This window comes from Erinaceus europaeus, chromosome 9 (assembly GCF_950295315.1).
Source record: "Erinaceus europaeus chromosome 9, mEriEur2.1, whole genome shotgun sequence".
Classification (NCBI taxonomy): Eukaryota; Metazoa; Chordata; class Mammalia; order Eulipotyphla; family Erinaceidae; genus Erinaceus; species Erinaceus europaeus.
In genome coordinates, this window is record NC_080170.1 from 21491159 (window position 1) to 21504237 (window position 13079).

The following is a 13079-nucleotide window of genomic DNA, read 5'->3' on the forward strand; positions in this document are numbered from 1 at the left end:
GGGAAAAGAGTGACCTGCCTTGAGAGAAATCTTACCAGAGGCTGCTGGGACTGCACTGCCTGAAGACCAAGGTTTTGACTCTGGGGCTGTGAGGATGGTTGGGGTTGGGGTGGCTGCTGGGGCTGTGGGGGCTGCTGCATCTGAAAAGAAAAAAAAAGGGGGGGTCACATACTTGAAAATTGGGGGCTATGATTAATCCAGTGTCTTCCCCCCCCCCCAATATGCCCCCAGTATGTTTCTTTTTTTAACCAGAGCACTGTTCAGCTCTGACTTATGGCGACATGGGGGATTGAACTTGGGACTTGGGAACCTCAGGCATGAGAGTCTTGTCTTTTTGCATAACCATTATGCTATCTACCCCACCCCACCAAATATTTTGTGACTAATTGTTTTATGACAGAAATATACACCCGTGTCTCCATTTGTGTTTTGCCAAACACTGTTCATCTCTCGCCAAGGCCACTTCCACCCCCAGCATCTCTTATCCTCAGTAGCTACTGTCTACACTGCTCTGCACTGTCGGGGGGCATCCTCTCTCTCAATATGCGTGGAGTCTTCGGCGTTTATGTGTATTCACTTTCATGCCATGTTTCTGTCCACAAATGTTACTCTGCCTTACATAAATCAAAAGCAAGAGTGAATCAAGAGGAGAAGTTTTATTTAGCAAACTCAATAACAGAGCACCGGGTGGATTCTGACATAAACAAAATGAACTGTGTTCTTGAAATAGTCTGTAATTCCAGCTTCACAGAGGTGTCTCAGAAAGCCCTCTAGAGAGCGCATGAAAACTCTGGACAGCTCGACCTTGTAATCATTTAAAAAACCCATCGAAGAAATTCTGTGTTCAAATCGCACAGTCTTTGGTTTAACAGGAACCTGGTGAGCCGAAGCTTAGGTTACTCAATGAAAGGCCTCCAGCTGCCTTCTGGGAGCTCTGTAAAAGGGAGGAGCAGCCCTATAGCACTGCTCTGCTATCCGTAACCTGTGAGATGCTCAGAAGGTAGACCCTTGTCAGCTGGACTCCACTACAACCAGTTAGTTCCTAGGGTCTCACATAGGGCTTCTCGGAGCAGGGTGGTCAGCGCTGGGATGATGACCCCCGAGCCCCTTCTCTCTTGCCAGGCCCTTCTCCCTGCCCCCCCACCCCACCCCAGCCCAGTACCTGGAGAAGCCTCTGCTGCTGTCGCACCTGTGGCTGTCGGGGCCTCATGGGGTCCTGAGACAGGGACACGGAGGGAAGGCCGGGGTGCGCGGATGTCAGTACTGCCTCGATTCCTCCGCCCACCAGGGGGCTCTGCTGAAGGGGCTGGTGGTTCAATCTGGTGAAGTAGACACTGACTTAAGTCAGGCTCATCCCACAACCAAAAAGAGACAAGCATGTTCAATAAGCACATACCCTATGCAAATGTAGTAAAGGCCAGATTATCTTTACTCCTGGGAACAGACTGGCTTGAAGACAGACAGCATGCACACTTATGTCATAAGGTAAAATTGCCAGTGTCTCGATGATCTCCCTAAAATGGGACGGTATTTGGGCACTGGCTCTGGGGCAGGCACTGTGGCCAGTGTCTGGAGTGTTCCTTCACTCTACACGCTGCCGAGGAGAGCACACCTGTTACCCCACTTTAAAAATGAGAAGGTGGGGGAGGCAGAGAAGTAGCTCACTGGAGTTACTCAGGCAGCAATGGCACAGGTGGGATTCAAACCCAGAGTGTCTGGGCTCTGAAGTTCAAGTTCCTCTAGGAGAGGAGCCATGCTCCCATTTATTTGAAAATTCACAAAACCCAATGCAGTCTCTCCAGACTCAGTTATTTCCTTAGACATGTGACCATTGGCTTTGCCCGCTGGCCCAGCTGATTACGTGGAGCTAATGTAATGTACAGCCGTGACGCTGAGACCTGGTGTGGACCTGCTGTTCACTCTAGCTCGGACATCTTCATGAGATTTAGTTCTTCTGTCGGGTTTCTGGGAATGTTTTTTTCTATGTAAATATGGGAGCCATGAGACACCAGAGTCAGGGACATGGCTTCTGGGTCTCACTGCAATGCAAAAAAAAAAAGTGGATACCCCGACTAAGTTAATAGTAGGAGTTTTAAGAAATGACAGGAGAACTTTAGATCAGTCGCGGGGCGGTGCTAAATGTGTGCCCTCGTGTGTCTGCCTCCTCATAGCCCTGCCAGCTACAGGCAGCTCCTCAAAGGGATGGATGTGACGGCGGAAACATATTTTACAATGAACCTTGATTAGTCTATGCTGAAACAGCCATATGTGACTGGCTGCGGCACCATCTTGTTGTTCCAGTCATCTGCTTCTTTCATTTTGAACACAAGACACCTTACCTCTCATCTTCCAAAGGCAGTGGTGCCACCATTATGATAACAGGTCTGCCCACTCTGGAGACACCGAAGGTGACTGACTTCAGGGGTCCAGGAATCAAAGACCAGGGGCTACCTCACACATGTAGTTGGCTGCTAGTTTAATGGGCAGTGTAGTTATGTAAGATGTCTGTGGGTTCTGTTTAAAGATTGGTTCTGAAACTGGGGCAGCTTGGAACGTTCCTACTCATGACCACAGAATGTGAGCTCAGATCTATAGGGATGCAGAGGTCACATAGGCTCCTAAGCTGAATATGAGCCCCAGACCAGATCAAATCAATGGGGTTTACAGTCAACAACATTTATATACCTTTCCTCTATTTGGGGGCTACTCTCTTCCCTGACCCAGCTTTCTGGTCCTTTTTCCAGCCATGACATCATCTCCCCAGACAATAACTTGGGTCCACCGGCATATCAGATGTCAGGCTCAGGGAAGAAAAAAAAAAAAAGCCACTAATATAGTCTTTGGCCCTTTGGAATATAACTAAAATAGATCTACTAACTATCTACAAAACGGAGACCCCCAAGTCTTCATCTGCACTATTCTAGCCTTTAGGTTCATGATTAGTCAACAATTTGTTTGGCTTTATATGTTGATTCTTCTTTCAGCAACCAGGTTCCAAATGCTACCGTGATGCCAACCGGACTTCCCTGGGCAGATGACCCCACCAATGTGTCCTGGAGCTCCGCCCCATGAGGGAAAGAGAGAGACAGGCTGGGAGTATGGATTGACCTGTCAATGCCCATGTTCAGTGGCAAAGCAATTACAGAGGCCAGACCTTCCACCTTCTGTCCCTGGGTCCATACTCACAGAGGGAAAAAGAATAGGAAAGCTATCAGTGGAGGGGATGGGATGTGGAGTTCTGGTGGTGGGAACTGTATGGAGTTGTACCCCTCTTATCCTATGGTTTTTGTATGTGTTTCCTTTTTTATAAATAAAAATTATCTATATAATAAAGATTGGGCTGGAAAACGACTCGCTCCTGATCCTGCTTCACCAACCCCCTTAGAGTGGAAAAGATGTAAACAAAGTCACAGCAAATGGGTACCAAGCACAGTGCATCTTGTAATCATGGATTTCATGGCTCTAATTAACCAGTTTTGGGAAGGCAATACTGGCAGTAATTAAGAACGTATTAACATAGATAAAAGGTTAAGACACCTTTTGAAAAGTGGAGAAAAGAGAACACTGCAGCTAGCTCAGTGTCATTTCCCAATAACATAGCCAGATATGGAAGATGGGAGTCAAACCCTAGGGGCCTTGAAGAAATAAATAGGCTAGGACACAGCTTACTTTGCACCTCCATCTAGATGATACTAATGACAACGAGCTGACAGAATGTCAGTGACACACGACTACATCAGCTTATAAAGCAAAGGGCAAATGCTACCACCAGTTCTGCAAGGCCTAGTGAAGGGGAGTCAGGACCGCTGGTGTAACTGTGTGGCTAGAAATATATTAGCCTCAGGAGCTGTGAGGTGGCCCATTCTACCCCAGTGCAGGCTATCACGTAGGGCCAGGTGGTGGTGCACCTGGTTGAGCACACATATTAACAGTGCACCAAGATCCAGGTTCAAGCCCCCCCCGCCCCAGTCCCCACCTGCAGGATGGAAACATCATGAGTGGTAAAACAGTGATGGAGGCGTCTCTCTTCTCCTTTCCCTTTGTATCCCCCCATCCCTCTTAATTTATTACTTCCTTTCTTCTCTTTTCTTTCTTTTCCTTCCTTTCTTCCTTTTCCCAGAGCACTGATAAGCTCTGGTTTATGGTGGTGCTGGGAATTGAACCTGGCACCTCAGAGGCTCAGGCATGAGAGTCTCTGCATAACCATTATGCTGTCTCCCCTCAGGCCCCTCTCAATTTCTCTCTAGAAGGAAGAAAGGAAGGGAGGGAGGGAGGGAGGAAGGAAGGAAGGAAGGAAGGAAGGAAGGAAGGAAAGAAGTAAGTAAAGAAAGAAAGAAGAAGATCACTTGTCAACCTTTGACACTTTGCTCTTGGAATGAAGTATAGGTGATGCTTGCTGAGTATGTGGGCACTGCACTAACATGCTCCTTTGGTCTTTATTCCTCTGTGGCTGAGGACAATGTCACAAATGCTGGTGAGCATCATTAAGCAGTGTGCATATTCGAACTTGGATCATCCACTCTCTCTGACCACCATGCTTTTGTCTCTTTCAATCAAAGCTTGTTAGGGCTTTTGAATTACACCGCCTTCTGTCTTCTTATCTGAGAGACAATTAGGAAGCACCTAAGCGTCTGAGCGAGGACAACACTGTGCGTGGGGCTGCTGCCTTGGCTCTTACCTCTGAGCGCCTGCCAGGGGCTGCAGGTAGGGCGACGCCTGCTGCTGGACGTAGCCACTGGGCGGCTGCTGCATCTGCCTGAGCCTTTCTATCAACGCCGCGCTGGAGTGCGTGGCCGGGTAGTTCCTGGAGTTATAGCCGGGGGACAGGACCACGCTGGCAGCCTGCTGCTGTGGGGTTGGCTGTAGAGGCATCTGGGTTCCGTACATGGTGTAGCCCTGGGGCATGGCCTGCAGGTAGGGGAGAGCCAGGGTCAGTGCTTTTACTTCCCGCTTTCCTGACAATGTGCCCTGTGGGACCAAACCCAACCCAGGGATCTCCCGGCTTGTGCCGCTGCTTGCTGGGATCTGGGGAGTGAGCCCCGAACCAACTGACCAGCGAGGATGAACCTGCTAGCGCCAGCACCAGGGAGGAGGGAAATGACCACTCACTTCCTACTTGTCCTGGCACTCTGACCATAACTGAATCCTTAAACTTCTTCTTCCATATTATTTACATTACTGTTAAACACTGGAAGCTACCTTTGAATACAGGCCGTTAGTGGAGAGTTACTGCTATTCTGTGACACATAACAGGAAACAAGCACCTCGGGATAGACAGTGAAACATTTCAGTATTTACCATCACCACTAAGAGACAGGACTGGACTTATTATTTATTTTAATTATTAGGGATTTAACGATTAACAAAATTACATGTCAACAGGGGTACAATCCCACACCGTTCCCATCACCACAGTTCAGAGTTCTGAATCCCTCCACTGCAAACCCCCACTGTGGTGCTCCCAAGGTTGCAGACATGTTTCAATCACAGTCTCTACAACTATCTGTCTAGATTTGTACATAATTGCCTCTTTTCTTCCAGATCCAGTCCTCTCTTCTGCTCTAAGCCACTCAGGACCCTATCGCTACACCCAAATGTCCTTCTCTTTTTCCACCTCTCTCTGCGGGTCCTGATGGAACTGGAGTTCAGAGACCTCTTATCCCCACCCTCATCGTACCCCCCACACACACACACTGGGAATATGGATCAAAATTGTTTTGGGGGTGCAGAGGGTAAGAGTTCTGGCCTCTGCAATTGCCTCTGTGCTAGACATGGGCGTTGGCAGGTAGAGCCATACCCTCACCCTTTTTCTATCTTTCCCCAGTGGGGCAGAGTTCTGGAGAGGCCAGGCTCCAGGATTCACTGGCGAGGTCACTGGTTATGTCTCTCATTTAAACACTTCCTAAAATACTGTACGCTCTTTGGTCAACTGAGGTTTCCTTGAGAATCATTGGTAGTGCTTGTTTGAAATGTCAGTTCTTCCTAAGCACATTCAATAACTAACTTCCAGGCCCTACAAATAAGGAGCTGACGTTCTTCTTAATCAGTTTCCACCCTTCAGAGAGAGCGCTGGGCACTGGGCAGTGTCCAGGAAGCAGAATTGGGTACCTGTGCCTGCGGCAGCCCTGGGTACTGAGAGAGCTGTGGGGAAGGCCGGGCTTGAGCAGCAAAGAGAGCGGCTTGATCCCCTGGCTGGCCCTGGAAAACAAAACCCAGACTTGGTCACAATGGCAAAATATCCGAGACCCTGGCTCTCCCTCCCGCTAAGTCCTGTCATCAAATCTCACTATGGAAACAATTCAGAACTCGATTTCCAAACTGTGTTTAACACAATGGCTCATCAGTTTTCTCTGTGCTTAAGAGACCATTGGGTGGGTGACGTCTTCCTCCGAAGGAGACTACAGATGCGCCCCTAGAAATACCATGGACATGAGCACAAGCCAAAATAACCAGCGGCCTGCTCGCAGAGAGGCTCTGAGGCCGCTTTCCTGACCCAGTGAGGGTCTGAGAGCCCATGAGACTGAAAGGCATGAGTCCCTGTAAGTGAAACCTGGAGCCAGAGCCACACCCTCCTGTACCCACGAAGGGAAGCAGAAGGACCAAGCATGTGGCACACATGGCTCCTTCACTGCTTAACGATGCTTCTTCCCGGGGACCTCAAAACTGCTCAGTTAGCCGTGTTCTCAAAGCGTAATTTACTTAGCATTTTCGCTGACTACAAGTCAACAAAAACATGTAGCAATTTGACAGCAAAAACTATTGGTTTGTTGGTAAAGTCATGACACATTTTTGCATAGAAATACATAGGAAAATATGTCATGACTTTCACAATAACCTGATGCTTCTGTAACAACAGAATAAACCCAGTGTCTGTTCACCAGTGTTTTTTATTTGATAGGAAGGGAGGGGAAAATAGAGAGTGAGATAGAGATAGAGAAAAATCTCACAGGGCTGCTTCACTGCTAGTGAAGCTTCCATCCTGTAGGTGGTGAGCAGGGCTTGAACCTGGGTCCTTGTGCACTGTAATGTACTGAGTTCAACCAGGTGCGCCCCCGCCACCCAGCCTCATCCATCTTATTGTATGTTTTGAGCTTATGAAATCAGGTATATTTACAAAGCAACTATATGCATCTTGTGCTTTGGAAGCAGAAGCTATCTCATGGACACTTACTGTAATAATCACAGTACGAGGTCTAGTTTCCGACCTCCCCTTTGTTTTTACATAAAGAATGGGGCTTTTCAGCCTCATACAAGTCTGGATACAACAAATGGCATGCACCGCTTTAACAACTGGGAGACAGTCTCAGCTCGTCAGATAAAGAAGTGACGACAAAAGCTGGCTAAGGGCTAGAGACAGGCTCATATAACGATGGCTTTTTTGGCCACTATCAGGCCACCCCATCACCCAGAGTCCTAAAGAGGAAAACCTTGGATTCTCCCATAGATAAGATGGGCCAAGACGTCTGATAGCTACCTTTCTCTACCATCACTGGTCGCGCCCATCATAAGCCCCTTTGTAGGCTTCTTCAGGACCTTACCCCTCACTGCAAACTATCAAATGTAGAGGGACTGCCCCACTCTCCAAAGGGAGGCTGTACCATCCTATTCTGCCACTTGAGGAAGACTGGCTCTGAAATGAGTGCAGCCTAAAATATTCCTGTCTGTAACTATGGCCTATGAGCTCAGTCTGATAGGGATTCAGAGGTTGCACAGACTCCTGTATTAAATAATGAATAGGTATGGGCCCCGGGTTAGATCATTGTGGTAAACAGTTAATTGCATTTGTGCATCTTCTTCAAGTTTTCTCTGCCCTAATCCTGCTTCCTAGTTCTACTCCCAACGCTGATAGCATTTTCCCACACAATACCTCTAGTCCACTCCCCTGTTAGCTAACAAGATCAAGCAAAGATTATTAAGACAGAGACTCCTAGGAACATCCCTAAAACAGACTGCCTAGTTTCCTCCCACCCTAAAGTCCCTATTTTCATTGGCTCTATTCCTACTTACACTTTGTCCTGCTTTCCATCTTATTATATTTCAGCTACCAAGTTGCCCTGACTTCCCTGGGCAGATGACCTCACCAATGTGTCCTGGAACCCCACCTCCCCACAGCCCTACTCCACTAGGGAAAAACAGAAACAGGCTGGGGGTATGGACCTATCTGCCAATGCCCATGTCCAGTGGACAGGCAATTACAGAAGTTAGAACTCCTGCTTTCGGTGCCCCCCAAAAGAACCGTGGTTCATAGTCCCAGAGGGGCAAACAACAGGAAAGGAAGAGATGGGACACAGAACTTTGGTGGTAGGAACTGTATCTCTATTATCTTATGATTTTGTAAATCAATACTAAACCACTAATAAAAAATTTAAGAAAGAATGTGGCTTATTCTGGGGTATTGTACTGTTATTCTGCACAACACATTTAAAGTGCCATGTCATATAAGACTATCATGTTTATCCTTTGTTAGCGCTATGGAATCTTAATGCTGAAGTTCATATTTAAGTCTCTAACATTAAGATTCAAACCCAGCCCCTTATATCATTTTAATATGTTTGGAAAGAAGTCTAGGTGTTTCCTGCAAGGAGAAAGGGACAGAATGCGCAGCTAGCTTAAGAGGGAGGAAGGACATCAACAGTCAACATGAACCTATGACATGTTAGAGACTAGGCGTCCCGTCCCTATTCTCATAGTCTGTCACAAGAACTCGGCAGGGAGGGGCCTCATCCCCTCTCTTGGGACAGGAAAAGCCAGGCTCAGGGGAGCCCAGCAGTCCAGCTGACCTCTCCAGCCAGCTATGCCTGACCAGGCCTGAGCTGTACACCAAGGCCCTGGGCCGTCTCCATTGTAACCAGATGTCACCACATACGGCACTTAGTATGAAGCCAAGGGGGTCATCATTTTACTTTAGGGACATAAAGACTCGTATCCCAGTAAGAAACGAAAAGGAGAATCTTCCACTGGCATGTGGACTCATCATGACTCCTGAGAAAATCTCTTAACAACTTGGATAAGGATCTTCCTTTCTTAAACTGGGGACTGAAGAAGCCCTGAATCTGTAGCTTGTCAATCTAAATTATAATATGTAAGAATAAACTGTCTCTATGCACTTTATTTTGGGATCACCTCTATAAAAGAAATATTTTCTAACATTTCCAATTTCTATAAGCTCCTAAGGATGCAGCGCTGTCCAAAGCTGACTCCTCTGCTTTGTCGAACAATCCTCTTAAAGCTTTAGTTATTTTTCATTTTATTGGGGGTAGGGGTTAGTAGCTTACAGCAGAGTTGCTGACACAGATACAATTTCTCATCTCACTGTATGGCAGGTGTCTACAAAACACTCCCCCCCCCCACCTGGAGTCCCTTCCCACCATCATTTTTAACTGAACAAGTTGAAGAGATGTTGGCATAGGTATCTTTCGCGTACTTCAAAATTCAGTTTAAATTTTCTGAAAAATGATCCCCAGACTTAATTTTTCATGCCTCTGGGTCTTTTCTTTATTAAGGACACTTTTCCCTAGTTAACTAAGGAGATTGGTGACAGCCCCAAGGAGTAAGCATTTCAGAATTAGGGAATCAGGGACTCTCTGTCCATTTAATAAATAGTAATAGATTTTTCTGAATCCTTATTTAGTAACTTTTCAATAATAAGTATCGCAGGGTCACAAGTAAAGACAAATAAATATGTCTGGGCAAATCACAGTCAGATTTTTTTTTTTTTTAATTCTGTTTCTGAAAATGGAGACTTAAGAGTGAAAAACAAAATCACCCAAAGCAGCAGACACACTTCTATGAATTATGTAAGAAGAAGGTTTACTTCAGTAATACATATAATAATAATATGTACTCCCACAAGTTTGGGAGTACAGACTAATGGTACCCAACACTAAAGTAACAGTGGTGTGAACCTGAACCTCTACTCAGCCTATCACGTTGGTGTGTTCTGACTATGAACAGGATATACCAAGAAATTACCACAAGGGTGCAACAGGCGCTACTGACCAGTTATGCTCGATACTTCCACGAAGCTCTCACATCAAACATAACGAGGGTGAGCGAGAATCAGTAAGTGGCAACACTGACTACCTGGATAAACAAATCCATTCTAAAGTAAATACAGCTTGCACAATAATGAGCCTTGACAATGTACTTGTCTTGATGTACTCTTTAAGTGAAGGATACAGTGGTCAGTTGGGTATAAACATCAGACAAATTCCTGATACTGGAGAACAATAGGGAGAAACAAGAATAAGAAGGGCAGCAAAGATACACCTGCACATTTATGTTAATTTGAATGAAAACAGAAATTACTCAACTTTTGGACTTTATCTTGCTCTGGTCTCTCTATCTCTCACTCATTAAAAATGAATGAAACATTTAAAAATATTATGCACTGTAAAACAAAAAAAACCTAAGCATTTCATTATCTAAATATTCTCTAACTATGGGTTATCTCAGAAATGTACAGAAAATGCTTCCCAGGAGACTGGTGGTGAAAAAAATCAACTTACATCCACATCTGCAGTATTATTGTTATTATTATTATTATTATTTTAAGTCTAATGCTTCTTGGGTTAATGGTGTGGGTTTCTCTTGTGGGTTGGCTGCCTGACACAGAAATCTGTAAGTAACTTAATGCAAAACATGCATTCTTAGCTAGCCCAGGCAAAGTGGGAGAGGTGAAGCCTCAGGACATGCATGCACAAGACCTGCACTCAAAAACAACATCTTCTCCACACCGGAATGAGGAGGCAGATGAGGCGTTCTGCTGTGGATTCAGGAACAGCCGGTGAGTGGGATGTGATGAGAGGGGGGAGTTTCATAACCACGGTGCTCACCATCCTGCACCAGCCTGTGAGTCAGCATGCCATGCGTTCCCCGGTGAGAGATGTGAGGTTACCACAGCAAGAAGCAAGAGCTCAGCAGCAGGTGGGCTCAGAACTGGGGCTGAGATGAAGGTGCACCCCCAGGCCCAGCCCATGAACACCCACTGGCCCCTGTACGATACACACAGATGATGGAAATCACGAGGCACTTGGAGGGGACAACTTCTGGGAGCAGGGGAGGGAGGGGAGAATGAAGGCTAGGTCTGTTAACAGCTGCGGAATAACTTTCGTCTTATTTTGATGTTCAAGAGTGATGCTATAAAGGTTTATGTTTAAAAAAAATGAAATGAAAAGAAAAATAAAAGGGATGGCAGCAGGGGTGTTACCATTATGTTGTCAAAGTCTTCTAGAAGGGAGACAGCAGAGTTACAGAAGTCCTACGGAAAGGGGACAGCAAGAAAACGGTAGACAATACAGATAAGACTGTTTAGCCTAAGGACGCACATAACCAAAATACATGTGAAGTTAGTTTAAGTGCCTTAGGGGGTGGGGATAAGGCTTCAAAACCCAGGCTCTGCACAAGTTTTATTGATTTACACACTAAATACTGTCACTATAGACCGGGGGGAGGGTACAGTGCTAAGTACTTTGGTAACAGGCATAAAACGGGACAGCAAAAGTTTGAGGCTCAGTGGTGACATAAAAGAGGAGCCACTGGTCACAGATACCTCCTGTAACTACGGGCTGTGGGGGCCCACTGTGAGGCCTGGGGACTTGGAGATCTTACTTGTCCTGAGCCGGTAGAAGAGCTCAGGACATCTGGGTCATATAAACGGACAAGACACTGACTGAACATGTAGGGGACTCCGACACTGTTGGAGGATATAGCTAAAATGCCCAGTAAATGCATGTTGCCACACACTCAACCTGCCCTAACAGAGGGAATTGTTAACAGTGCTTGAGACTGAGGACTTCGGTTTATAGAGAAAGGAACTAGATGCTTGGGGGAAATTCTTGTGCTTCCTCTGTCTAATGAGTTTTAGAAATGGATTCCAAGTGGGGTTTCGTCTGGAATGCTAAATTTCTTCTGTTCACTTCCTCTAAAGAGAAGTAGAATTTTCAGAGCTAGAGAGGAGGTAAAGGATTCTTTAGTCCGATGGAAAAGGCATATTATTTATTTATTTATGCATGAAAGACTCCAAGTGACAGGAGGAATTTGCCAAGCAAGTCATCTCTCACACCACGCGCTGCCCCTGCACTCCTGTCTTTAGACCCGACTACCAGCCTGCTCTGGGTCAACGTGTCCACATTCCACCTCAATCTTCTTACTTCTCAGAAAAATCAACCTGCATCTATGATTGTGCAGTTCTTTAGAGCTACGATTTCAGCAGACACAAAGAGGACCTTGCCCACCACCCAAGCAGAGGCAAGATGTTAAGTAGTAAGCTGAGCACCAACTGCCCTGCAGCCACAGATCTGTCCACCGAGCACAATGATGAGGGGTAGGATGTATTCACCGGCTCGGAGGGTTTCCTCCTTTGAATTTTGTTTTCATAGCTGAGGTGTCTTTAAGTGACATGTTTCAGATAAATCTATCAAAGATAATTGCCAAGTCAATATTTGTTTCAATAGTACTTCTTTTAGCCTACCTGGAGCAAGTAAGAATAAAGTTATGTTGAAATATGCTCAGATTATATGATTAGGAACAATCAGGAATATTTTTGAATGGATGGTGAAATTATCGAAAATGGAAAAAAAAAAAAACAACCTCACAGGTGATCAAGATATACAAATTAAAATACCGTAACACCAAGCAATTTCACCTGCTCAGAATGGGGAAATGAAGGTCTGACAATTTTAAAGGCAGGCAAGGATGCAGAGAGAGGAAAATGCTTATTAATAACTTGCAGAAATCAGCATTACCTTGAAAATCTACTCAGCATTTTCATTTCCAAATACATACCATAAAGTTTTCCACATGTACAAAAGAAATGAACAAAAATGGTTATTGTAGTATATTGTTAATGACAAAAATATGAGATTAGCTTAGATGATCATCAAAATAAGGATGGGTAAGTAAGTTATTATTCATAATGGAATCGCATCTGGCCATTGCAGGCAAATGAATACAGTTACACATCACAGAGTAGACACAATTCAAATTTGCAAAGAAAAAAATTGCAAAACATACCTACAAGAGACTACTATGTAAAATTTCAATCTGAAAGTATATGTTTATGTTGATGCATGCAAAAA

The 13079-nt window shown here is 45.4% G+C and overlaps 1 protein-coding gene and 1 non-coding gene across 13 annotated transcripts in view; one reads left to right on the top strand and one right to left on the bottom strand.

Annotated features, from left to right (window-relative positions):
• MED12L (mediator complex subunit 12L) overlaps nucleotides 1–13079 on the bottom strand; it is a 300870-nt gene that overhangs the window by 7998 nt on the left and 279793 nt on the right. For 11 of the 12 annotated variants that reach the window (XM_060197499.1, XM_060197495.1, XM_060197494.1 and 8 more), the window contains 4 exons: nucleotides 6109–6198; nucleotides 4679–4908; nucleotides 1163–1319; nucleotides 36–140 (listed from right to left, as the gene is read on the bottom strand). In XM_060197499.1, the coding sequence (XP_060053482.1) occupies nucleotides 36–140; nucleotides 1163–1319; nucleotides 4679–4908; nucleotides 6109–6198 (582 nt within the window). The remainder of the gene's footprint in view (nucleotides 1–35; nucleotides 141–1162; nucleotides 1320–4678; nucleotides 4909–6108; nucleotides 6199–13079) is intronic. The other variant, XM_060197496.1, reaches the window with a different exon arrangement.
• LOC132540596 (small nucleolar RNA SNORA66) lies at nucleotides 3754–3880 on the top strand. Its single transcript, XR_009551788.1, has one exon. It is a non-coding gene; the product is annotated as a small nucleolar RNA SNORA66 (small nucleolar RNA).